This window comes from Pectinophora gossypiella, chromosome 5 (assembly GCF_024362695.1).
Source record: "Pectinophora gossypiella chromosome 5, ilPecGoss1.1, whole genome shotgun sequence".
Lineage (NCBI taxonomy): Eukaryota > Metazoa > Arthropoda > Insecta > Lepidoptera > Gelechiidae > Pectinophora > Pectinophora gossypiella.
The window spans coordinates 793,110-820,981 of NC_065408.1; the positions used below are offsets into that span (position 1 = coordinate 793,110).

At 37.0% G+C, this 27,872-nt stretch overlaps 2 protein-coding genes across 2 annotated transcripts; both read left to right on the top strand.

Moving 5' to 3' along the window:
• Positions 1-716: 716 nt before the first annotated feature.
• On the top strand, positions 717-27,532 carry LOC126366692 (neurotrophin 1). The gene is made up of 8 exons (XM_050009885.1): positions 717-1,425; positions 20,986-21,390; positions 22,220-22,421; positions 22,525-22,720; positions 24,475-24,624; positions 25,624-25,794; positions 25,963-26,086; positions 26,166-27,532. Exons 1-8 carry the CDS (start codon positions 925-927, stop codon positions 27,165-27,167), a joined length of 2,751 nt encoding a protein of 916 aa, XP_049865842.1. The 5' UTR covers positions 717-924; the 3' UTR covers positions 27,168-27,532.
• On the top strand, positions 15,945-19,182 carry LOC126366700 (uncharacterized). Its single transcript, XM_050009894.1, has 2 exons — positions 15,945-16,680; positions 17,289-19,182. The coding sequence occupies exon 2, from the start codon at positions 17,308-17,310 to the stop codon at positions 18,775-18,777; it is 1,470 nt and encodes a 489-aa protein (XP_049865851.1). The 5' UTR covers positions 15,945-16,680; positions 17,289-17,307; the 3' UTR covers positions 18,778-19,182.
• Positions 27,533-27,872: the final 340 nt, after the last annotated feature.

Consider the following 27,872-nt stretch of genomic DNA (forward strand, 5'->3'; position numbering starts at 1 on the left):
TGCCATCTGATTGCATTTAAAATAAATGAGATCAAAAAAGCTTTAAATTATTAGGCATAAAATCGATTTCCCTTCATTGCCATTCAAAAAGTGTTTATCATGTTTTTTATACTTTACCATTTTAATGATAAGAATGCAATGATTCAACGCAACTTCGCAATATTTTGACAAACTTAACGTTTTGCTAGCGGAAAATAATATTAATACTTAAAACCTTTAAACAAGATTAGCATCTTATTTGTTCGGCTGCAAAAAGAAAGTTGTCAAACCAAATCAAGTGTTACGATCTCTATTGATTGCTTTCATAACTTCAATAACAGAATTAAAGTGTGAAAGCATCTGCATAAGCTGTTAAAGTATCATATCGATCTAGCTGAAACCACCAATTTATATACGATCATTAAAAAACACGATACGATCGTTACAACTGTATTCTTTAGAATTTACGGAGCAAATTGTCAGAAGTAACATTGTAGTAACAGAAAATAAAACTTGGTAAATTACTGACTGACGACCATTATACTTACTCTATTGTCCGTTTGTACAAGTTATGTAATTCTAAATTCTGATCTGATAAGGTGACTTATCAAATTTGAACTATGAGATGTGACCTTAAGGTAGAGAAAGTCAGTTCCGGTAAATCTGACACCTGTGGTACAGATGAGAGATTCGCGCATGTGTGCGTTGCGCACGCGCTCATTCCACGTTCTGCCGACGAAAGAGACGCGCGCATCGCCGCAGAAATCCACGCGAGAAAAAAAACTTACGCAATTTTTTTCCAACGAAATTTTCTAACTCTCATGTGTGAATATGATTAAGTTTAGTGCGCATCAAAATGTTTACGTAACCTCGTTATAACAGTTAACGCGATAACCGTAATCTTCAATTAAAAGTTTTTTAGAAATGATATTTTGAAAATTTAAAATGGCGGGTTTTAGAGTTTTATCGATAGCGTTTTTCATTGTGACCATTGCATCTTTTGTGTTAACCGAAGATGATTTGAAAGACTTTGAGTTTTCTGATCCTGAGGAGATGATGCTCGCGACGGAATCCCGACATTACCAGACGGTAGTGAAGCCTCCAGTGCGGATTATCAAGCCGACCGGGGTGACAAATTCCCATCGCCCTCAGTACAACATCGACTCTTTGGAGGAGGACTTTGGTAATAGTGACTTAGAGGACTTCTTTGGAGCGACGACGAAGAGATCCATCCTAGATTATAAGTCACAAAAGATGAGGTCGAAGGAAGGTATGATCAAGGATGCGGTTCTACGGGCGCTGGAGAGGAAGGACCACGTGGGCAAGTTCGCGCAGATCCTGCCAATCATCAGGGCGATGTCGGGCAACCAACGAGTTGCACTTGCGTCGCTCGTGGCCAGTCAGGTCAGCACGCCGCCCGGCAGAGCTCCATTAAACTTGGCACAGGTAAATATTTGTTAATGTTCCACTATGATTCACCAGCCACACGGAGAGTTCCGATTTAAGCCCTGAACTGACTTACACCAGCATCCAAACCGTTATTCCCTTTTACCTAATTTGAAGATTTTAAAGGTCCGGCTTTTGCAGAAGCGATATTGCCTGTCTGACCTACGAAGGGTAAAACCAGCCATTATTGTTCAGATTAGGTCACATACCTCCGAAACGCATTTCCCAGGAAAGTGGGTTTCCGTGGGTCTCTGTTTGTTCCTCACGATGTTTTCTTTCACCGTTGAGCACGTGTAATAATTTATGACCTAAACGTGAAAGTGAATCGTGTGTAATAAGTTCATCATGCGATGAATGTACTTGTGTGATGTGTTCATCAGCGACTTGCCAACCGCGGTTGACATTCTAACTGGATCATTCTGCCTGTACCTTCCCGAAACTCATCATCCCTCTAGCATTATCCCGTTTTTCAAAAGCCCACCTAAACAAATGATTGTCGAATTGGTTTCGAATAAATGTTTAGATCATAAATTATTATCAAGTTCTCAGCGGTGAAGGAGAACATCGTGAGGAGAGCCACATTCCCGAGAAATAAATATTGGGCTGGTTTTCCTTTCGCGGATTGGAAGGTCAGAACGGCGCTTCTGTGCAAAACTGGACGTGTCAAAATTTCTGGTTAGGTAAGCGGACCCCGTGAAAGTGCAGACCTCCCCTTAACCAATCGGAGGGGTACGGAGCATACTCCTCCACGCTACTCCACTGCAGGTTGAAGGAGGTGTTTTTATGGCTTACAGCCGGAACCAACGGGTTAACGTGCCCTTCGAAGATATCATCTTACTTTTTCGGACAATCAAGTGATTCAGGCCTGCAAATCCTTTCCTGACAAAGGACAGTCTCACGAAGTGATTTCGACAATGACCCCATCGGGAATCGAACCTTAACTAAGATATTTTACTAATTTTAATTACGATATTTTACTAAGTATCAATAGTACCACGGGTAGAATTGTTCTTTCCGTAGTACTAACATGCACCGTAGTAGTACCAGGGGAAGAAAAACGGGATCTCCAGATGGCGATCCCAACACTTTAACCACTAGACCAAGGAGGCTGTCACTCTTAGCTAATAAACAAAATAACGTGCATTTGACTACGTTTTCTGTTTACATTACTGTACGTTTAGTTACCTCTTGCCATTGTGTTTATCAGAAGTGACACTGAAAGTTGCTATTTTAGACATTTAATAACCTTTTAGGTATTTAGGTGTGGGAATTCACTACATTCCTTTGTTCAGGTGAAAGTGACGGGTCTCAAATAGTACCACTTTATTCGTCATAACTATTTACACTAGCATGTTGAGACTTACGAGATTTAAATACTCGAGTAGGTATGTTATTATCATGTCATAGAAGAAACATATTTTATCACGTTGTTTCTAGGATTTGTGCCCGGTTAAAGGCAATAAGCTTGTCCCCTATTACATGGGACTGTTAGAAGTTAATCAAATATAACTTTATCTTAGTGTCTTCTTTACCTCCGATCTAACACAAAAGGTATATATATCTACTTATATCTACATACGAAGATACAGTAGCGATAGAGAAAATATTTGCACTGTCTAAACGAACATCTAACAAGCGGTAATAAATCATAATTTCGAATACTTTCGTCGTATTAAAAGCGATTTTCTAGTTCACATGTAAGAAAACCTTACAATGGCTTACAAGCATCTTGCTTATAGCACGGTATCAACCATTAGAATGAAATTATGATGGGAACGATATTAACCGTCGATAATTATTTCCTTGTTCATACGTAATTAACAAGATTTACAGTAAGCAGCGTCTTTCCCGCGGTTTCGCTTGGGGTAACAAAAAAACGATTTTGCGATAGAAAGAAAATAGAGAAATGATTATTTACATAATACATGGATACATAACTATTGGTTCCATTGGATCCTAGCAGTTAAGCCACTGGTACCGGTTACCAATTACTAATGTAAGTACGTAGCCGTTACGTGAACTTCAATACCCCCATAACGACCCCGTCGACGTGGTCGACGATTTCCCTCAATCAAATAAAAAAAATCTTACAAATATTTTTCCTCTCAGACGACGCCCTGAGCGAGTTTCGCGCCTAACTGAACACCCTCAGGCACGTTGTCTTAAACGTTGTACCGGGTGAGAGCCTTCAGCGCTCCCCATTTGTCCGGCTAAGTAGTTAAAGCCATCTGCGGCAAATCTACAATAAAAAAATCCCCGTAGCCATGTTAAGCCATTGGTCCTGGTTACTATTTACTGATGTAAGTACGCAATCGTTACATGAGCCATGTCAGGGGCTTTGGCGGCTCAATAATAATACCCTGATACCAGGTTGATGATGTTGATAATCCACCTCTTGAATCACATGATAGAAGAGAAGATTGGATACAGACCTACATAGATGATGAGGATAATAATGTCCTTTTGTCCCACTGCGTTCGGCTGTAGCGACTTCTTCAAATCTTTTAGTCCTTGTGATAGGCTCTGATGTGACTCGGAAAACCGAACATAATATACAGGGTGTTAGTGACATCGTAACGAAAACTTTGAGGGATGATTCAGGCCATGATTCTGAGTTGATATCAAGTGGAATTTTCCGCCGCAAAAGTATGGAACGGAAAATAATTTAAATAAGCTCTAAAATTTTCATGACTTCTCCGACAGGAAATTCCACTTGATATTAACTCAGAATCATGGTCTGAATCATCCCTCTGAGTATTCGTTACGATGTCACTAACACCCTGTATAACACAACACAAACGATACAATACAAAAATGCTTTATTGCACATATAAACACAATACTAAAAACAACTAAAATCTGAGGATTTGACAGGTCGGTTTTTTACAGAAGCGACTGCCCGTTTGACCTTCCAACCCGCGAAGGGAAAACCAGTCCAATACAGGTTAGGTCACATACGAAAATGCGTTTCTCGGGAACGAGGGTTGTCTCACGATGTTTTCCTTCGCCGCTGAGCACGTGATAATCATTTATGATCCAAACATGAGTTCGAAAACAAATTCGACAATCATTGGTTTAGGCACGCTGGATTCGAACTTGCGACTTCAAAGTCAGAGGCAAGCGTTCTACCAATTGGCTTACCATGGCTCACACATACAATTACCTGTTTCTACACAAAAAACTACCGCGTTATGCCAGCTTCGAACACTTTAAAATCGAAACTCATTTAATTATCCAACGCAATCGATAAACGATTATGAAGCAAAAGTCATAAAATAAGACGTTAAAAGGATGTCCTTAACAACATTACGGTTCACATTGGCTCTTTCGTAATAACAGAGTTGCATATTCATGTACTTACTTTCAAAAGCCAAAAAGAAACATTTACATAAAAGAAGAAAGCGATTGTGTCAATCAACACTGAGTATATCTTTTGTCCTTGTCATTTTTCTCAATGATGACTCATGGCAGGGTAGTTTAGAACTAATCAAATCAGTCATTCTTTACTTAAACGTCAAAACACAAAATTACTATGCAGTTTGTATGAAAAAGCAACCTGTGACGTCATAGAAAAACGTGACAAAATGTCACACTTATTATTACATTTCTCTTTATTAAAATTCATTAATAGGTTGAATAGAAAAAAAGAAAACTTTTTTGACACTTTTAGATCTGTCTTAATTTAGTAATCAGATTTTCATTATTTCTCTTTGACCTGGGAAACTACCCAAACTAACGAAAAACATTTTATTTTTTCTATTTATTTTATTTACGAATTTTAATCAAGGAAAACGTAATAATAAGTGTAATAAGTCCGACATTTTATCACGTTTTTCTACAATCATAGATCAATCAAAGATTCATCAACATAATCTTTTGACAGTCACCTTTCAGCCCACAGAAAGTATGACCCATTATTTTTTCAGCAAATTAATTACTTATCAATGAACGTTTCGACCGTAAGCATTTCGCCACTTAATGATTCGCCTATGAACGTTTCGCCCACAAATTCGTAGTATTGTGTGTGTGTGCGTGTGTGTGGTAGTAATTTCGCCTTTAGAACATTTTCGCCTTTATTTGACGTTTAGTAAAAAGTAACTGATTTGATTAGTTGAAAACTAGCCTATTGTCTTTTTCATTACTTTTATCGCGTAAATACTGATATACTATACAATGTATAACTATAGTAACATCTCATTGGATGTACCTACAATGGTTTTTGTCTTGTCATCCTATCAGTCGGTCCCGTCTACTATTTACTTTAGTAAGTATGTAGTCGTTACATACTCATAAGAGCTGTGGTAACTCAGTTTTTCAACTGTTTTGTTATACATAAAATCACAATGTTATATATATAACATCAGAATGTTACGTATAACATCACATAAAAAAAGCTCACGACTACACAATATCCCAATGTGTTGCTACATAACATAGTATCCCCGAAGGGGTAAGCAGAGGTAGTTATAATTGTTTATTAAAAAATCCTAAATACAACGAAAGTCAATCAGCGATACACCGCCGACCAACATAACTGCTCCACTTGCATTTTGCGACACAATTACTTTGGCTCGAGCATTTTCCCACAATTACTCACTTTTTACTTTCGTCGTGTCGGCAAATGGTGTAATTAGCCATGTGAACTGACGGATTGCGGTAAAATATTCGATGGTAATGTGTTAACAAGCGGTTTGTCTCTCCCCTATTTGACAGCTTTGTCCCCTTAGTTGATTTAAAAACATAGGTACATAAATAATGACAGCCACCGTGGGCTAGTGGTTAGAGCGTTAGGCTCACGATCTGGAGGTCCGGGATCGATTCCCGATGGGGACATTGTCGAAATCACTTTGTGAAACTGTCCTTTGTTTGGTAAGGACTTTTCAGACTTGAATCACCTGATTGTCCGAAAAAGTAAGATGATTCCGTGCTTCGGACGGCACGTTAAGCCGTTGGTCCCGGCTATTAGCCGTAAAAACACCTCCACCAACCCACATTGGAGCAGCGTGGTGGATTATGCTCCATACCCCCTACGGTTGATTGAGGTGAGGCCTGTGCCCAGCAGTGGGACGTATATTAGGCTGTTTATGTTATGTATGTACATAAATAATGGTATAGAGCTTCTTTAGTCCAATGGCGAATCGGTCGTAGGAAAACAGTTTCAGAATCTCTATCTGAAGTAATTTAGTTCTGAATTCAAATTGTGATAGGTACACAATAAATCTAACAATTTGTGGACATAAAAAAATACATTCGCTTGTGTTAATACATACGCAATGATTGCCGAGATGCATTAAATAAAAGTACCGTAAGTTAGTGCACCAAAACCCAATTTCCGTGTTTAAAACACATAAGCATGGTAGAAGATTTTCCACATTCAATGCTTATCGCTATCGACCCATCAGGTACGATTAATTATATTATCCTCTCAGACGACGCCCTGAGCTGAAGTTCGCGCCCAACAGAGCACCCTCATATTACGTATAATATTTGCAGTTGACAAAAAGTTGAAACCGTGGTAGCCCAGTTGGTAGATCCCTTGCCCTTCACTTTGAGGTCGCAGATTCGAATCCAGCACAGGCCTAAACCAATGATTATAGACTTTGTTTTCGAATTCATGTTTGGATCATAAATGATAATTACGTGCTCAGCGGTGACGGAAAACATCATGAGGAAACACCCACATTCCCGAGAAATGCATTGCTAACCTGCATTGGGCTTATACCTTCAAAAACCGGACCTGTCAAATCTTCAGGTAAGGTAAGATGATGATTTGCAGTTGAGAAAGATTCATACATACACATACATACATACATAAACTCACGCCCGTAATCCCTAATGGGGTGGGCAGAGCCACAAGTAATCAAAGACAACTTGCAGCCACTGTTGATACGATGTCGTAAGCTGGATATGATGAACCTTATGGTGATAAGGGATCAGCCTATCGCCCATAACATTAGTCCATCATGTTAGAGGACACAATCCCTCTGTCGGTTTTTACGACATGCCCGGGAAGACAAGCAGCTGAACGTTTTCTATGTTTTTTATTTGCTCCCAGAACAGCATAGAAGCGAAAAAACATCATAAAAAGAAAAAGAGAAAGATTCATAACATCAGAAATGTCGAAGTAGGTACACAAAAACAGGCAATAAATCTCTTTCTTCATTCATTTTAACAAGATATTCTCTATAGGTTTTTTGTTCCATTATGTCAGATAACAGCGCAAGAGTTTGTCAATCAGCTATTCGGAATCTCTAATGAAATTATCGACTATTACCACGGTCTGTGGTATGAGGGTTTCATCACCGTCATCGCTCTATTGTTCGCGAGATCGGGTTTGGATATCGATTGTAAAGGAAATCTGTCGACAGTAAGAAATGCAAGAAATAACAAGTACCTACTTAGTACGTACATACGTAGACTCACGATCTGGAGGTCCGGGTTCGATTCCCGATGAGGATATTGTCGAAATCACTTTGTGAGACTGTCCTTTGCTTGGTAAGGACTTTTCAGGCTTGAATCATCTGATTGTCCGAAAGAGTAAGATGATTCCGTGCTTCGGAGGGCACGTTAAGCCGTTGGTCCCGGCTATTAGCCGTAAAAAACACACCTCCACCAACCCGCAGTGGAGCAGTGTGGTGGAGTATGCTCCATACCCCCTCCGGTTGATTGAGGGGAGGCCTGTACCCAGCAGTGGGACGCATATAGACTGTTTATGTTATGTATACTTAATACGTACTAAGTATCTAAGACGTATTTATTTGGGTACTATTAAAGATAACATCAAGTTCAGTACAATTCGTTTTCTTCTTCTTTTTACATCGGCGTCTCTGGTCCAGTAGTTTGAGCGTTGGGCTCTTGATCCGGACGTCCGGGTTCGAATCGGTGGAAACATATCACAAAAACAACTTTGTGATTCCAGGTTTGGTTAGGACATTACAATAGAGATAATCCGTGCTTCGGAAGGCACGTTAAGCCGTTGGTCCCGGTTACTATTTACTGATGTAAGTGAGTAATCGTTACATGAGCCATGTCTGGGGCCTTTGGCGGCTCAATAGTAACCCTGACACCAGGGTCGATGAGGTTATTACTTCGATAGAAGAAGAGTGCATAGTACGAATTACAACATCAAAGTGCAAAAGCCAGTGCTGTGACGTCCATAAGCATAGTGATGTATCGGTCGAGATTCGACTGATCGATTCTCTTCAATGTAACGGAAGGTACCTACAAAGTTGCATATATTTAAATTAGGTTTTAATCGTAATTCGTTGCATAGTTTGCTCTTGATCTTCGCATTTATTTAGTTCACAATTGTACCATCTCCTTTTTAAATTTAAATATATCAATAGTCAAGTTACTAAAAAACAATACATTAATAAATATTATAAAATTATTCATAAGGAACACATTTCTTTTAGATGATAATTTTAACATTCATAGCCTTTTTTCGTAGCAAATATATTGATTCAATCCAAATGACTCATTGATCTACATATAGTAGATTCTGATATAGAAGCAACAGGCGTGGAAGTAGAGGAAATATAATCGAATTACTTGCTTCCACCCGACCGAGAGAGTAGCGTAACCGGGCCATTTTTTTGCCGGCAAGTGTAAATTTTCACGCGCATTGTACATAAATGACATATTCGTGGTTAAATCGTTGTCATTTCTTGGAAGAGAGAAGTCACGGAATTTATAACCAATTATCATAGTTTTACATACATAGTTGCGGCTTGTTAAAGTCGGAAGTAGGTACAGAAAAGTATCGTCGTGAAGTGACGAACGAAATACAGGAGTGGGATTCTCTGCCGTTTTCTGTATTTCCGAATGCATATAACCCGGGTGTTTTTAAGGCCAGAGTGTACAGGCACCATCTGGGCGAGCTCGCTCCATCTTAGGCCTCGTTAATGCCTTCGGGCAAGTCTGGGGCCAAGGGCAAAACCACCAGAGGTAAAAAAGTTAGTATCAACTCGCGATAATCAACACTAATCTTCGATACCAACCTTTTTTCTCAGCGCTTCTCTTTGTACGGCCAAGTAGTTAATGCCATCTAAAGCAAACTTGCAATAAGTCACTTGATAAAAGATAGGTACCAATAACATTACTAACCAGGCTGGGTCACCATTTTTTCCTTCAACTTATAGATATTGGTCTAATTCCGATCGCTTTAACAACGTTTAAGTTGTAAATGAGTTTCTTGCGTTTCTTTCTTCTCCTCAGCCAAAACACCTTATGAAATGTCGTAAAATTATTGTAAGATTCACTAAGTTTACTTATGGCAATTAGAAAGACTTGATTTCATTCGCCGTAAAAGGAAAAACAAAGTGCTTGCATTCGAAAGCTTTCAGATAAATAGGCATTAACATTTCAAATAGTTGATTGCACTTTCGATTGCTAATTTTGCTTTTAATGTGTCAATAAGTTTCTTGATTGCTCTAACGTCTAGACTGGAACGTGGTTGGAAAGAGCGTAAAATCGTTGTAACTGGACCTCGACCCCTGGCCTGGGGCCTTAGCCAAATTGCAAACGATTATGGCAATCGATAGTTTTTTTTTTGACGTGACTTATTGTTCATTTGCATTAACTTTTTGTAAACGGAACAATTGACAGTGACAATGAGAAGTGTAAAATATCGAAAGTAAAATGATATTTATACTAATCTAATTAATCTTTATATTTCACTGTCCGCTTTATAAAATCTAATTTGTCAAACTTTGTAATTGGCCAGTATAAGATTTTTAACATCGCAACTTTAACTAAGATTATTATAAGCTGTAAGGTTTGCATTAAACGATTAAATAAATAAAAAATAAATAAATACAGGTATACCTAGAACGGCTCACAAAGAGAAAATTACATCGATTTTTTTTCCTGACTCGGACGGGATTTGAACCTTTCTAAGTAATGGTACTTGTTGCGAACTCTTCGCAGATTTTATAGTTTTTTTACATATTTTTTATATTTCTTCTTTTTTGACAACGTTTTTGTATCTTTGTTTTGTTTTTTGGTTATGTCTTGTTCTTGTTAGTGTTTTATTTGGTAAAAATTCAATAAAAATCTCTCTCTCAAGCGAAGTATTTGTTTTCCATTCATATAGTAATATATTCCACATAGAGTTTTCTGTCACGAACATTTTTACAATGAGTATTTTAGAATCTTTAAGTGCATAACGTACCTATATATCAAGCGTGTATATATCTATAAAAATAAAATCAATTTTGGACTCAACTCATCAGCAGTATTCTAGAGTGAGAGTAGTTTGTCATGCCATGAATTGTCGAGCAGGCGCCATAGTCCCCCATAGCTCCAGTATCCCGGTCCACTAACCCCCAACCCAATAGCCCAGTTCCCTTTGTTCCCATAATCTGCAATAGTCCTACACGAACCGGGGATTGTCTTTGGGTGCACTCCCATAGTGCATACAGGGATAAACGCCGGTTGGTGTCACACCACATTTAGATTAAACTGTCTTAAGGGGCCTCTACGTGTTGGCTTCGGCCCCACGCACGCCTTCCAAAAGTCCGGGCCTCCATAGGCCCGAGATATGAAAAAGACATACAATAATATAACGTTTATTTCAGACCAACACAAATATGTATAACAGTCCATAGATTATTAGTAGGTTAATAACAAGTATAATAAGTTTATAACAAGTATGTCAAAATTCTGTAAAGTGTATGTTTGAGGTTAATCAACACAGAACTTCAATGCAAAGTCCTTGCTTTTATATGTACTTTTAACTTGAAGTAGGTATCGCAAACCATTATGAAATTATGTACAAGCACAGGCGATATTTAATTTGGACAACAAATATTTAGCAGACACTTATGTTTCGTCTAACATCTTGTGTTTATTCGAGTTAACTAGCCTTTCGAAATTGATTTGTAAATACCTTATAGAAGGTCCTTTTATATCCACGAACGTCTGGGGCCTTAGAGAAGTTGCAAACGATTATGAAAATCAAAAGTGACAACTGACAGTGATAAAAATTTATGATATTGACATGTCACTTTATGTCAAGTCCATACACGTACTGAACGTACGACTTACTGATGTAAGTAAGCAATCGTTATATGAGCCATGTCAGGGGCCTTCGGCGCTTCATTAATAATCCTGATACTTTTGATCTTTTTGACACTTAATCCCATAATCAAGTAAAGATGGCATGATAGTAAATAATTGTCGCTATCTGGGGCTTAAGACAAGTTGCAAACGATTATGACAATCCAAAGAGACAGTGTTAAAAATGTATGGGATTGACATAAGGTATATCAGAATTATTATTGAGGCCCCAAAGGCCCCTGACATGGCTCATGTAACGATTACTTACTTACATCAGTAAGTCATACGTTCAATTCTTATATATGTCCATTAGCTTCATACATTTCATCCGGAAGCTCGCGTGTCGTCAATTCGGCCACAGAACCAACCAAGCTCATAGATTGCGTGAACTACTCGAGTGGCAAATTCATGGGTTTGATACCCCGCGCGGCAAATTGCTGTCGGTAGCGGAAACTGTACATTGGGTCATATTATTAGGCGTTGAATTAGACCTATTAGCCAGCTTAAACGTGCATGGTTTGTTATTGTAAGCAGTACTTCTAAAATTGTTATATTAAAGAGCCATAATTACAAAAGTATTCCTGCCGAAATTCAGTAATATCTACAGAGTATTTATTTTGTTTATTTATAAAAAAAGTATACAAAAGCTTATAAAATAAAACATTAAATAAAATAAAAGTTACATCAACCCCGAGACCAACGGCTTAAAGTGCCTTCCGAACCACGAATCATCTTAATTTCGGACAATCAGGTGATCAGCCTGTAATGTCCTATTCTAACCAAACTAGGGATCACAAAGTGATTTTCGTGATATGTCCCCGCCGAAATTTAAATCCGGGATCTCCGGATCGCGAGCCGAACGTCAAACTACTGGACCACGGAAGCCTAGTAATTTTTTTTTTCGTTAGAACCCAGTACAAAAATAAATTACCAGATGGTTACAATACTTCGGTACGATACTTAATACATAAATCATCAAAAACTTCACACTCAATCAAAGTTAGTTATTGTAACTACATAACAACAGTAATTTTGTATCGTTTTTGTTACTACAACACGATTGCGTAAGATAACTGTCTAAATAACTACATAAAGTGTCTTAAATTGTGCATGAGAATCCATTCATTGCCAACTTCACTTGTAAGTTGAACCATCGTACGTTGTTCTCCAAATTTCTCTGCTTCTCCAAATAATCGTGCTAAATTAGTTCTATTTGACTGTACGACATAATAGCTATGAATACATACTAATGCAGTCTGGTAGGTTAGATAGATGTAAACTAAAATTATGTTCTTTAAGACTCAAACAAAAGCCTTTAGAAGAAAAGATTACTTAAATCGATAATATAATGTGAGTTTATGTTTTGAGGAGGACCTAGTATATTGACCAAATAGAGATGTCCAGAAAAGATTTAGTACGATCTACTGTAAACTGCCGTGCGTGTATGAAACGGTTGTTGAATGTGGAGGAAGCACGAGAAGCGTGTCAGGAAGGAAGCAAAAGTCAATCTCTGCTTACTCCGGTGGGAAATAGGCGTGAGTTTATGTATGTGTATGTATGTATTAGTGGGTTTCTCTAAGCAAGGGCAACTGCTTTAAAACAAAAATTCTTTTGACTCTTAGTTTGTTCTAATCACAAATCTTAATATCTACATAGACACATATCATCCCTATTTCTCATTTAGCATTTTGGGTGTACAGAGACTACGGAATTTCACTTACTATGACCCTAACATAACATTTTCATAACATAATACTCTCATGAAAATCAAAACTACTTAGTAGGTAATAAAAAAGCCGAAAAAGTTTGTTCACGCACCCATGATGAAGTACGACAGGAATTTGCGTAGGAAACATTTTTACCATAAAAAGTTTTTATATTCTGTATTTGTGCAATAAAATAAAGCACATTTAATTTGATTTAATGAAGCAAATCGAATTATGTTCGCAGCTGTTAGACTACTCGTATATAATACGTAGTGGTATAATGCATCTGAGCTGTAATTGATAAATATTCATCTTGAATAGTTGGCCGTCATTCAGCCGTGAGGTAGATATGAGTTACTAGAGTCTAACGGTGAGCCGGTGTACTGTATATAGTCTTAAGATCTATGTTAAGATCGAAAAATATATAACATCTTCTTCTACTTTTGTGTCGATGACAAGTCGAACAACGTAATTTATAATTTGTCAGCCCAAAATGCTGCCACTGCAATAGGGCGGGCGGGAGCGCTCATCCACCACCTCCACCAACGACCTCCGTGGTCCAGTAGTTGAGCGTTGGCCTCACGATCTGGGTGTCCCGAGTTCGATTCCCGGTAGAGACATATCACAAAAATGACTTTGTGGTCCCTAGTTTGGTTAGGACATTCTGGCTGCTCACCTGATTATCCGAAAGTAAGATGATAATCAATTACTACTTACTGATGAAAGTATTAGTCGTTACATGAGCCATGTCAGGAGCCTTTGGCGGCTCAATAGTAACCCTGACACCAGGGTTGATGAGGTTGGTACTCCACCTCACTACCCACACGATAGAAGAAGCGCTCAACAAGTCCTCCCGCGTGCAGGTTTCAGGGAACAATGGGCATGTGATTAGGTGGGACATGGTCTGCGGAGCTGCTCCACACCCACACTGAAGGTCCGCCTCATCTGTGAAACCCCTGTGAAAGTTTTCTTTGCTCCGGCCTACTTGTCACACGACCTCCCGAGAAATGTTTCGAAGTCTCTAAACAGACTTCGTTCACAAGTCGTCCGGAGCAAAGGAAACCTATCCAGGTGGGGTGTCACAGATATATAACATGAACAGCTTACATGTATACGTCCCACTGCTGGGCACAGGCCTCCCCTCAATCAACCGGAGGGGTATGGAGCACGCTGCTCCACGGGTTGGTGGAGGTGTTATGACTAATAGCCGGGATGAACTGCTTAACGTTACGATTATGACAATCTAAAATGACAGTGATAAATAATAGGATTAACATACCACCTTATGTTAAAAAAAAACTATTTGAGCGTGCAACTCGTAGTACTAACTTAAGAACGAACCGTCCATAGCACCTTACTGCAACTAATCGATTCAAAATAAAATCGTCTTATGAATGAATCGAATTTACAACTCGTGACGCAACAACCGGCCATATTCTTATTTTAAATACCATGAACCCGGCGAAAGCAGAATTTGATGTCGTAAACAAAAACGAAAGTAATTTTAACGGATATTTGGTATGACAGTAATTTACCTTCTATACCGAGACCTTCTATAGACAAAATATTAAACCATGGTAAGGAGTTGTTTTTTTTTACATCAGTTTCTTAAAATTGGACTGGAAAATAGACCCTTAAATGTTGCGGTTCGTTAGGCATACCCTTATTTATTTATTTATTTATTTATTTTTAGGGAAATTTACAGCAAAATAACACAAAATGTATACAATTTAAGTAACTACATGCCAACAAAAAATTTCCACATATATAAAATGAATTATTTACATGAAGTACTGCCACGTGGTTTACATTAAGCATTTACTTATCTCTAATCTTAAAATCATAAAAGGGTCTGATGTAGACCACAGTAACAGCGTACATAGCTCTCATAGGTTTAAGTGTTAAACTTTGTAACAATCAAGATTATGAAAAATGTATATGTAAAATTGTAATTGTTACGTGTAATTTATATGTATTTTTTTTTATATTTAAATGTTCTAAAAGCTTATTCTTATTTACATAATTATCGTATCCATACCCCTATTAAAGGTAAAATAATTTTATTCTTAGTGTTTTTCATATTTTTATACGTAGTTTTATTTTTACATACATACGTACATAAACTCACGCCCGTAATCCCAAATGGGGTGGGCAGAGCCACAAGTAATCAAAGACAACTTGCAGCCACTGTTGATACGAAGTCCTAAGATGGATATGATGGATTTGAATGTTGCCACATTACAAAAGTTATCATTTTAAAAGAATAAAAACAAAATGTTTTTTTTGAACATGAATTTAGTAAACATATTTGATGTAATGAAATTAAACCTTAAATAAGTCAGAGAAACTGTCATTGAATAAGGAATAATACTACGTAGAGAACGGCAAATCTCCGCTCCCTACCAGCGGCTGGGCTAGGTTTACCTCACCCCCCTCGGACATAATTTAGTCTTCAATCGTATGGCGTCAGCCGTCACACACACATATGCGTGTGTACGATAACGTCAATGTGTACTGTCTGTGTAAAACGAAGTGTTTTGTATGAAGTGACCGGGGTGTGGTACTGTTATGAATTATTTTAAACCACGTGAAAGGTTTTGAAAGGTAAAATGGAATGAAATGTGTTGCCAATAACAGAAACGCCTCTTTATTAACATTAAATACAAATAAATTATGCATTTATGTAACCTTAATGTGTAGTTCATTTAGTAAAAAATTTGAATATTATGACAAGTTGGAATAACTTAAGTTATAATCAGTGATCGGAATAGGTAGTGCAATTTGGCGGGATTGCGTGACGAAATCTTAACATGGACATGCCAACCGCGCGGGATTACTATTTCGATACGAGCTGGTCACAATAAAGATTATTAGGGTTTAAAAATGTTATATTACATTAAATTATTATGCAATTTAACGCGACTTAACTTAATTGACCGCCATATTTTTCCTTATTTCAAACTCAACTAAAATTCTTAGAAAATGTATTGTACGAATACAAAGGCACGCAAATTGCACTCTTGTACGATTAGCGATAAGATGCCAATTTGAAATGAATGCAGTGTTCTACTTTTTTTTTGTTGGCGGCATTTGCCTTTCAAGTGGCGGCGGCATGCGCTAAACAATAAAAGAGTGAAACTTCTGTACTTATTATTGTTTTTGCTTAACAAAGGCAACGACTGATAAGAGTACTAACATAAAGTGTAAATGGGAGAAAGAGACAATAAATCCCATATTTCTGTCTCTTTTTTGCAAAAGGGATGATGAGGTGATACGGCGGTGTTTGTTCACTCCTGTTCTTCGGTTCATTGAGTGCATACGTTGTGAGTTCGAGTTACTTATTTGATTATCTTGACGACATCTTGGCTTGTTTTATGGACTGACGAACCTCTGCATTTGTGATGATTTGGCTCTTGTATACCGGACTTCTGATTTTTGCGTGACTGAATTGGATTTGTTTATGAAAAGGACCATTTTTGGGTGAAAATCGGTAAGTACTAACATTCATATTTAAATGTGTAAGGTTTTGTTTGATTGTAACCTAGAAAATTACAATTAGAAATAGTTTTAGTCTATCAATGTTACTTCGTTGATATTGGTTTTATACTTGAATCATATTTAAGTTCTCTTGATTTGTCTCTATTGTTTCAAAATAGTACTTAAGAGTATTAAAAATATAAAAGGCAACAAGGTTTGATCCCGAGCCCTTTTTTAAAATACTTAGCTATGAAGACTTGTAAAGTTTTAAATAAGATTAGGATATTAAAATGCTTAAAGGTCTCTCCACAAAGAAAAAAGCTAATAGGATTTGAATAATATTTGGCTCATAGTTAGGTTGCTTTTTTAAAGATATTTTGAATGATAAATATATATTATAGTCTACGAAAAATTAAGAGGCCATCGTAATTTACTTTTAAAAGTACAAACAGTTCGATGCAAACTTTATGGTGCCTCGGAAGTCTCGGAATATCGCGGGAACGGTAATGTTATCTAGTATTGACTATAAATACAATATGGCTATTTATACAACAGGACTAACTTTTTATAAACATGTACTTCATGTTTACATAATAGTCTAAACGATTTTTTTCTTTTCAGATTACTCAGCTCAGACAACATGAGTTGGCGAGCAAAGGAAGAGACTGTTCAACGCTGGATTGAATCCTATCCTGAACTGATGTACGAGTCCACAAATCATACAATTTACTGTACGAAATGTGAGACTAACATCGGATGTCGAAAGAGCACCATCAAGAGACATGTTGAGGGAGTTGTGCATAAGGGAACACCGTCGATGTCTCCAAATGATTTTTTATTTGATTTTATAGAGTTCCTTATTCTCTGTAATATTCCGTGGGCACAAGTTGAAAACCCATCTTTTAAAAACTTTTTTCAAAAATACATGTGCTGCGCTTGTTCTAATCGAAAAAAGCTGCCCAGTGAATCAATACTCAGAAAAAAATATTTGGACGAAATTTATGCAAAGAAGCTTGCTACAATACACAGCGAGATTGTGGACGAAAAAATATGGATTTCATTGGATGAAACTACTGATTTCTTAGGAAGATATGTAGTGCACTTTTTGGTCAAACCTTTGAACTCTACAGCATCAAAAAAAGTTTACCTAATAGCTTGTAAAGTATTAGAAAATATTAATGGAAAAACAATTTCTCAGTTTGTCATTGATTGTTTGAAAAATCTGTGGGGTGACTCCTATGAAGATAAAGTGGAAAGTGTTCTTTTGTTATGTACAGACAGTGTTGCGTACATGTTGACAGCGGGGCGAGTTTTAAAACAACATTTTCCGAACATGAAGCATGTCACTTGTTTAGCTCATGCTCTCCATCGGGTAGCAGAAAAAATACGTTCTGAATATCCGGATGTAGACACACTGATTGCCAACGGAAAGAAAATTTTTTTGAAGTCTCCCAGTAGAGTAAAATTGTTAAAAGACATGTATCCCAATTTACCGTTGCCACCTCAACCAATAATAACACGGTGGGGCACTTGGCTTGCAGCAGCCTCTTATTATGTGAAATATTTTGACGAAATTAAACATATTTTGACATGTTTGAGAAGTTCAGAAGCAGTCTCAATAAAAAATGCGAAAAATATTATTAATAAAGACAATATTCGAAATGATTTAAATTTCATCGACGAAAATTTTAAAATAATACAAATAGCGTTGACAAATTTACAAAAACGCGATAGATCCATAGTCGAATCATTTCAAATATTTGATGAAGTAAGGTCAGTAGTAAATTGGAGTATGAGTTCACCTATACAAAATAAATTAGAAGCAGTCATATCTCGCAATCCGGATATTGATATTATCAGGACGTTTTCAGAACAAATCGCAAGCGGTTCAGCAACTGACGATATTTTAATTTGGAAATTTGCCCCGCTGACATCAGTAGAAGTTGAACGGACGTTTTCGACATATAAATGGATATTAAATGTTAAAAGAAATAGATTAAAGTTGGCAAATATGGAAAAGATTATCGTAATTTATTTCAATTCCACAGAAAACGAAAATGCTATTTCAAATGTTGAAGAAATTGATAGTGAAAATGAAGATGACGATTGAAGGAAACAAACTTTTTAATTCAATCGTTCGTTCGTTCGTTTTCTGTCGAATTGAAATAAATTACGATAATTACTGTTTTTATTTAATGCAAAGGTTAAATTAAATATTAATCAACAATGTTAAATTTCATTATGATTATCATGTGCTCATAATTTGGTGCCCGATAAATGGCAATAGGCTCGCCCCCTATATGCGACTCAAACATAGCTGGCGAGGAGTGGGTATTTTATACTTCTGCCTACCCCTTCGGGGTTACAAGCGTGATGCTATGTTTTCTAATGGTATTTCTCTGATTATGTTGTTAATTATCAAATGATTATTTTAACTTGTTGTCTACATTGTATGAACACTTTTATTCGTAACTGAATGCTTACACGTTTTACAATAATAAAAAAATATTTAAAGGACCAATGTTTTTTATTTCTTCCATACTTTTCACTTTAGAAATGATAAACATTTAAAATATAATACTTATAAAATAATTGTTTTCTTTTATAATACCAGTATAGATAGAAAATATCCGAAATCCCGCAATCCCGCAATCCCGCCGGGCGTATCCACACTAATATAATGTTTGAGGTCGTTGACCCTAAATTGCACTACCTATTCCGATCATTGGTTATAATATCTCTAACACATAAGATAACACAACATCACGCCTGTATCCGTGAAGGGGTAGGCAAAATATAACATAAGATCACGGGTAGTCAGAGGTACAACCATCACCTCGCCGAGGTTTCTGTCAGACCAACGTGATTGGTCGGTGGGAGGGGGTAGACAGAGATATATACATATACTAATATACATATTATACTGTGGCTGACTTTTCCAACTCCTCGTCAGTTAGGTGTGCCATGTGTGTGTTATGTATTAGGTCTTTATAAACGAAATAAATACATACATAAGCTCAAGTCCACAATTCCAAATAGAGTGGATAGCGCCGCAATTAATCTCAAAAGACATCTCACAAAATGTTTTCTTTTTGTCCTTGACCATTCACACAACATTGAAACAAGTAATAATATCACAAAACTTGGCCTATTATGTAGAGGACGTAATCCATGTCACTAATTAACCCAAACAATACCACAATAAAGAAATAACAAATTACAGAATTATCATAACACATTGTTATATAAACTTGAATTACATGTAATCTTGTATCTGACCTCAGGGTACAATACCTACTAGAGACTGTGTTTAATGAATCGTGTGCAAATTAATATACACTGCGGGATGGGGGAGATATTTTTACAGCTAATAGGGGTTCACGGGACCACCGACTTCATCGGAAGCAAGGAATCATCTTACATCTTCGAACAATCGTGAGATTCAATCCCGCAAAATCCTTAACAAAGCACAGTCTCACAAAGTGATTTCGACAATGTCCCCATCCGGAATCGAACCTGGACCTCCAGATCGTGAGCCTAACGCTCTAACTAACCACGAAGCGTGTTTTGTCTTTGTCACACGACTTATGGTTCCTCGTTCACGCATCGACTTACTCGCGACTTGAATATGATAACTGTGTTATACAAATGATGTTAAAAACTATCACTTTTTTCATTTCATCACTTTTTCTCTTCTATAAGTATTATACAATACCTAATAAGAAATTTCCTTTGGAGTGCGACATCTTGGGAAAATCGCGGATGCTCCGGTAGTCGCGTGTACCAAGGACCTTATTTTATCTCGCGTCGTAGTAACGCGTCGCGCTTACATAGCGTGCTAGGTCTGCTGGTCAGACATCTTCAAATTTTATAATTCAAAAACTATTTGACAGACTTTCATACTTGCAACCTGGTCAAAGTCACGGAAAGCCAAACAATAACCGAGTCGTATGAGATCTACTCAAAGTATATGTATTACATGTTGGGGTCAAATAATAGGGACTGGATCTTCCCACGACCGTGAAACTTTAATTCTTATATTCTTATTCTTATATTTTGCCTTATCAAGTTAATTACTTTATTATTTACATGCTAAGTAGCTAAGTACGTTGTGTGCTCGGTTCTCATACAGAAAGTCAGCTATTCAATCTTCGAGTACATATTATTGTAAAATTAAATGAAACTTTCATATCTTATAATTTAAATCACATCTCTATTAACATCTGTATTGTCCCTAGATTGTATAAATTTCCAAAATAATTCGTAAAACCTCTTTTAATACATAATTATATTAACATGCATAATTACCTTCTTTCAGGTGAGATCAATGTTCGGTAACAACGACAACACGACATCAGACCTGATGCTCCCAATACTCCTGGACATGGCGAATCTCATCCGCCGCGCAGTCAGATCTGGCAAGGAGCAGAGAGAAGTCAAACAGCCACTGACACTCCCCCAAGCACAACTCCTTCGCCGCTCATTCAATGAAGACACTTACTTAGACGACGAACCATTCGAAGTCGGAGTAAAAGCTGAACCAACAACCACAAAAGCACCTAGAACTCGTAGGATACCACCAAGAAATCCCTACATAAGAAACAGAACACTAGATAGAAAGACTGAAACAAATATAACAGATAAGACAGATCACAACAGAACTGACTCTACACCCGACACTGAAGCCATTATTAACACCAACGAAAACACAGTTGAGAGTGACGTAAGTACACAAAAATATTCAGAAAAATACATAATATGAATAATATTTCCTAAATAACATAAAACAAATATAAAGTCGATCGCTTCAGCAATGTTTCGGTAAGTATTAGGATCAGAGAATTCTTCAATTTCAGCTACGCACCGAATAAACTGACTGCTGCCTGTTACACGTAACGTAATACAAACAGATTCTGAAATAAGTAAATTACACGCAAATAAGACTGAAGCAAAACATGCTTTGAAATACTAAGTAGAGTAACACGCTATAAATAATAATACCCTATCAGGTAATAAAAGAAATGCAATGTAATAAAAAGGTAGAAAGTGAAATGTAAATGTAATTTACTTCCTCCAATCCAATTGAATCAATAGTTTGAATAATTGTATTGTTCCTAGCATGCATTGTTGACAACAATAAGTTGATATTGTTATCATTTAGCATAAATATTGTCAATTTTACATTCAGAAGTTAAAATAATATGGCCAGTAATAATGCCGGTATTCAATATTTTTAATAACTTAAATACAGTCAGCCACCCTAAGAAACAATTACTGCATAAAAAGACTTTTCAATACATAATATGAAACATGACCAGCAACTTTGTAGCGACAATTGCAGTTGTTAAGGAGCAAGAAAAAATCAACCGTTTTTATTTAATAAGGACGATAACGCAAATCCTAACAAAGGTTCAAGGTTAACGTCGTTTCTTATAGAGAAGTCAAGGAATTGGCCTTTGATAGACTGGAATGGTAAATGCTACACCGACAAGAGCTTAAATTGATGATGATGAACGCAAATCCTGATACCAAATGTCGTTCTAAACTTCCAGAAGAACCTAACCAAATCATTCTCTTCGTTATCAACGAGCACAACAGAAGTGGTGACAACAATGAAAGCTAAAGCAGTGACTCCGAAGGTTCCTGACAACTCGTCACTAGACCTGGCAGCAGACGCCACCAATCAAACCTTGGCTCAAGATCTTCCTGTTGCTGAGAAGTTGCGGGCCTTTAATAGATTCATTGATCGGAAAGGTAATAAGTTAAGAAAGTTTTTCAACCAGTCAAACCAATCCATCAAAAATAGTAACAAACTCAAATTATGCTACAAGTACTCCAGCTAAACTCTACATCTCAGGAAACCTGATACGTCGAGGGACTTACCCTCCGAAGCCATCACCAGCTCTGCGGCGCTCCACCCCAGAGCCGACCGTCAGCCCCATCTCCCGGCGACGCCCCCCTCCAGCCAGGAAGCTGCCTGCCCCGGCCGCGGACCAGGGCAAGTGTGAACTATTCACCAACACCCTGTGCTTGCATTCTGACGATTATCCTACGTAAGTACAAGTATTATGACGATGATGCTTCAAAGTAGATTCCGACTGTAGCAATAAAAGCTCGTCGATTCATTGGTATAAGAGGTTGGGAACTTTACAACCGTGCTCTGATAAAGTGTGTATAGAAATTGCCTATACACATCTCACTGCTGAGAAAGGTTTCATTTTATCAGCACACTCTACTACTCTGGTTTTTGTGGGTTGGGCAAAAAAAAAAAATGTAAAAATTCTTACCTGAAATGAGTCAAGTGTAAAACAATTAAAGAAACAGGCACATGATCTTATGTTCAAAGTGTTTATTTAGCTAAGTATTAATTACTCCAAATCTGAATTTGTCGACAAAATACGAACTATCTTATGTTGATAGGTCAAGCATTTCATTTAACAGAGTTATCGTAAACCGCAACTCAGACAAAAACATCCGTCATCCAATTCCGTTTATTGCCAACTTGACAGGCGTAATATTACCTACCTTAATCTAAAAACTTTATTTCATCTGACTTCACTTTATGCTTCATGGTAAAAACGAAGCTTTTTAGGCTAGCGTGCCATGGCTGAGTTATCTCATCGGCCGTTAGAAACGGTCACGTAGTACCTCGGTATTCTCAAGTCTGTTTACTTTCATTGTCCGTTCCAACTGGTTTCTGGTATTAAACGCACGCAAGTTCAAAGGTTTCCGAACACTTGCCTCTTAAACTCTTACTTGCACTTCCGCAGGTTAAACTTTCGCTAGTACTTATTCACATTGTTCACTTAGAATGTTTGAGTAAGTAATAGTAACAATGGCTAACATTTAGAATGGCATGAGTAAGCAAAATTAATTTGTTGTCTATAGTTTATTATAACAATGTTTTTTTTTATTGCCACGAGTAAGTATCTGAGCATGAAAAGCAAATTGGAAATTTTAAATAAGAGTCTAAACTAGTGTTTGATGAACTACTGATATCGATAAAATTTATTTGATATAGATAGACAGTCCACAAAGATAGATGAATAATAAGTAGAGTCAAAATTGTGATTAAAATTGCACTAAAAATATTTAATAATTCTCCAAAACTAAAAGCACTTGTAATTTCTGTGGCATAGTTACAACGATTACCAGTAACAAATCGAAATACGTAATATGAATCAATATACCAATCGATCCCTCTTTCAAACACTGATCTTTGTGAAGTAGGTACCATTATACGCCAATGATGTGAAATCGTTCTAAAGAACGGTAGTACCACAATAATACCACTTATGACGTGTCTAGAACGTGATATCACTTTCGCTGGTCCGGCCGGTGTAACGGTGTTTCTTTTCTTAATGTTACCTCTCTCAGCATTCTCATAATGTCCAGTCTGATGCAATGGTTAATGACCTTGCGTTTCTGCTAGAGATTCAGAGGTCACGTTTTGTGTTTATGATGTTGTTTTACTGTTTGATAAACCGCTGCTGTTTCTATTAGCTATTTTGATTTTCATTTAAAATGATTATTATTTTAAATCAATTTAAGTAAAGTAAACAACACAAGTCAAGAATGCTGAGCTACAATTTGCCTTTACCTATTGTCATTGGCATCTAACAATACGTCTACCGTACCTAGATGATCATGTTTCGTTAGTCTATCGTTTATACAATTTATCTCGACAGGACTTAATCTCAAAATCGTCTTCTATATTTGGTTTAGAATCCAGAAATGTTACTCACATAAGCAAGCAATTGACGTGTATCTACACTGTCCTGTTTCATTTTTTTTTTCATATTTTCAGGGAAGCCATAATCCAATCAATCAGGCGTAACAAGGCAGCAGCGGGAGCCCTGCTGGCTGATTTCAAGGACCCCGGGGAAGGTGCTCTAGACGGAGTTACGGCGGCGCAGGAGGCCAAGTACACTGCTGATCACTACTTGACTTCTAATAGGTAAGAAAGTAAATTGCATAAACAGAGTGGTACGTATCGTAATGTTTATCCTGGTACGCTCCATACTCCTCCCGTTGATTAAGGGAAGGCCTGTGGTCAGCAGTTGAACGTTATTATGTATGTTGTATATCCTAGTATAATAATAAAAAAATACTGACAATAGTTTTCTGCTGCTAGTAATCACTGGAGTGACTGCGCCATTATTTTCCAACTTTTTATTTCAATTATTTTCTTTTTTAGATACTTAAACTTAAAAAGTATAAATGTAGTAAATAATAGGTTTAGTTAGTCATTTTCTCATTAACATAGGTGCACTAGTTGTCAGGCAGTACAGGATTTTAATAAAATGTTTAAAAAAAATTAAAAGTTTAAAAATGTTTAAAATGTTTAAAAAAAATGTTTGATCTCATAACTTCTCGTATTTCTCCCTTCTTCAGGGAGATAATAATGAATTTCTGCCTAGCTTATTCATATTGAAAGAAAGTCTCACAAACCCCATGCTATTGACTGGTATTCCACAAAATGGTTCAACGACCTGTTTTGTAAGCTTGTCAGCCGCAGTTCCGGTCTAATAGACGACGTTATCCAATACTCATCATTGCTACTCTGCTGGATTAGGTGTTAAAAAAAATCAAATAATTTCACCAGCTTATCACCCTTTCTTAGAGATAAAGTTACCTGTAAATACAGTTTGTTTTCTTTTATCTGTTCTATGGTGTACAAGTAAATAAATAATAATTATGTAAAAGTCCAAGGACTTATATCCTCTCCAATATGGCGAATAATTATAATTATGGACGATGAATGATCGGCTGCTACCGTACCGTCCATTAAAAGTATTTATCGAAAGACATTGACGTTATTTCAAAAGTGCCTGTAAAGTATATTCAGCTTTTTTATGGCTCCGCTCGTCTAATTGGGTTGGCAATAAAATATACATGTCGAAGGAGAATCTTTTTAATGAGAATTAATTTAAGTATGTTTTATGTATTATTGCAGGCGAGGCGACACTGCCAACCGAGATTTTGCCAGTGCAGGAGAAGCAGGGTTCATGTGCCCAAGTACGGTGAAGTACGCAAGACCACAAAGAGCAAGGGCGACCTCAGGACAGTGGAAGTATATCGTGAATACCGGAGAACACACGCAGACGCTAAGACTAGAGAAGTGCTTGTAAGTATTGAGACCAACCATTAAAAAGAAGATTTCGATGATATAACAGATCACTTTGTTTTTGTTGACATTGCTAAAGATGAGGAAGCCAATGACTCTAATGATTGGTAAACAGTAACGACTGAGGGCAACAAACCTTACCAATGTCGCCATGCTTATCTGTTTCAGGAAACCTAAGGAATCTTGTACCTACCTGACCGACAATTTCCGATCGAAATGCGTTCAAGTATACAATTACCACCGTTTGCTTACTTGGGATCAACAGAATGGGCTTCACATGGACATATTCAAAGTAATTTATTTATTATTTTATCTTAGTAATTATATACCATTTGACGACTTAATATTTACAATTATAAATATATTTTCAGGTTCCAACATGTTGCTCCTGTCACATTGAAGGTTACAGTGTCTCTTTCCCTCCTCTTGGCCACAGAGTGCACGAAACTTCAAATGAACAATTCCCCGGAGAAGATCTTTCAGCTGAACATGGAAACCAAGCTTTCGAACAAGTGCAGTCATCAGTTCATCGACCAACAAAATCACCACCATTCACTCATAAGAAACCTTTAGACTCATTCCCACCATTCACTGATGGGCATAATTTAATAGCGGGATCACCATTTGTTAATAAATTAAATGATAATGACGACACCGGTAATTTACCACCTACAAACCCAATGGATTCATATGGTAATACTTACTTCCCTGATTCATTCAACCAGGCTAGTAATATAAGAAACGTAAAGAGGCCTTTGTCCAGGAATCCCATAGCGCAAGCTTCACAAAACTTTGATCAAGTAACACTTCCAAGTTATCTGGAACCACCCACACCGTCTGCGCCAGCATTTTCATTCGCCAAAGATAGCAAGTTTAAACATGGAAGTAATTTTAAAAGAGGAACTAGACCTAATCGTCGGCCAATCAGGAAGAAGATTGGTGGTCCAGAACCGGATTTGACGATAGCAGGTTCATCAGCTGTTGAAAATCTAGAGACTATGGAAGACTTCAATGACGATTTAGAAGAAGCAGAAGTTGTAAAAACTAACGTTAACGTCAGTCCTGTTAAAAGAGCGACTATTTCTCCAAAACTTCATTCAGTAACTACAGAAAAACCATCTACTACATCAAAGCCTGACCAAAAAACATATAAAGAAAGCATTTCAACTAATGGCAAAAGGGTGAATTACAATTATCATCCTATTATTGATTTCTTTGAAGAAGATGGGAAAGAAGAAGATGAATCTATATATAGAGAAGACACTATAACTGCCTTTGTACCTTCGCCTGAATCCGAATGGAAACCTATTAATCACCCACCTTCAAGAAATATACAAACTTCAAACTTAGTCGGAAGAAAGAAACACAAGTAAGCTTCTTTAAGATTATTAATAGTGAATGCATTAGACTAAAAACTATCATACACACATACTCGTTATGTAGATAAACATTATTTTAAGAAACCATGTAGCTAGTAATAATTAATTTTATTTAAATGTTATTTAAGTTCTCTTTGCAAATCGCAAACGTGTAGCTTTAAGTAGAGATGCAATATTTATTTCAACGAAACCAAATCAAAATTGCAATTTAATTTAATATTTATGATAAATTATTTCTAACTTAATGTCATAATAAATATTATTTATAAATAAAAAGGTATTCCCATGTAGCTCAACGATGGAATATGTTATAGATTTAAGATTGTGAAAGACTTGCCAGAAAATAAACTTTGTGAATTGTATTATACTGATTTATTTTGCACAATAATTCACTGTGGTCCTGTGTGTTACCGACTTGCTTCTCAAACGGTGAGCGCCGGTTCAATTACCGGTACCAGATTTACACTAAAATGAGTTATTAATTTATGATACGTGCAATTTTCACTAAAACAGTTGCCTCGACTATTATAGACGGCAATGCGGTTCACCACCTATAACGTTGGTCCAACCGAAAGCTCAGTGAAGCGTGGGTACCTACATACTTAGTTCATCTTGATGAATGTACCTATCGGAATATAATCATGTTACTAGTATTGAAGTTATTTTGAACACATATACGCCTCACGCTTATTTCCCCAA

Bases quoted from the DNA above. Each gene is read 5' to 3' on its own strand.
- LOC126366692 (XM_050009885.1), top strand. From the start codon at position 925: ATGGCGGGTTTTAGAGTTTTATCGATAGCGTTTTTCATTGTGACCATT. The intron at 22,721-24,474 runs GTAAGTACAAGT...TCATATTTTCAG, and splicing joins CATTCTGACGATTATCCTAC to GGAAGCCATAATCCAATCAA. The intron at 24,625-25,623 runs GTAAGAAAGTAA...GTATTATTGCAG, and splicing joins CACTACTTGACTTCTAATAG to GCGAGGCGACACTGCCAACC.
- LOC126366700 (XM_050009894.1), top strand. From the start codon at position 17,308: ATGAGTTGGCGAGCAAAGGAAGAGACTGTTCAACGCTGGATTGAATCC.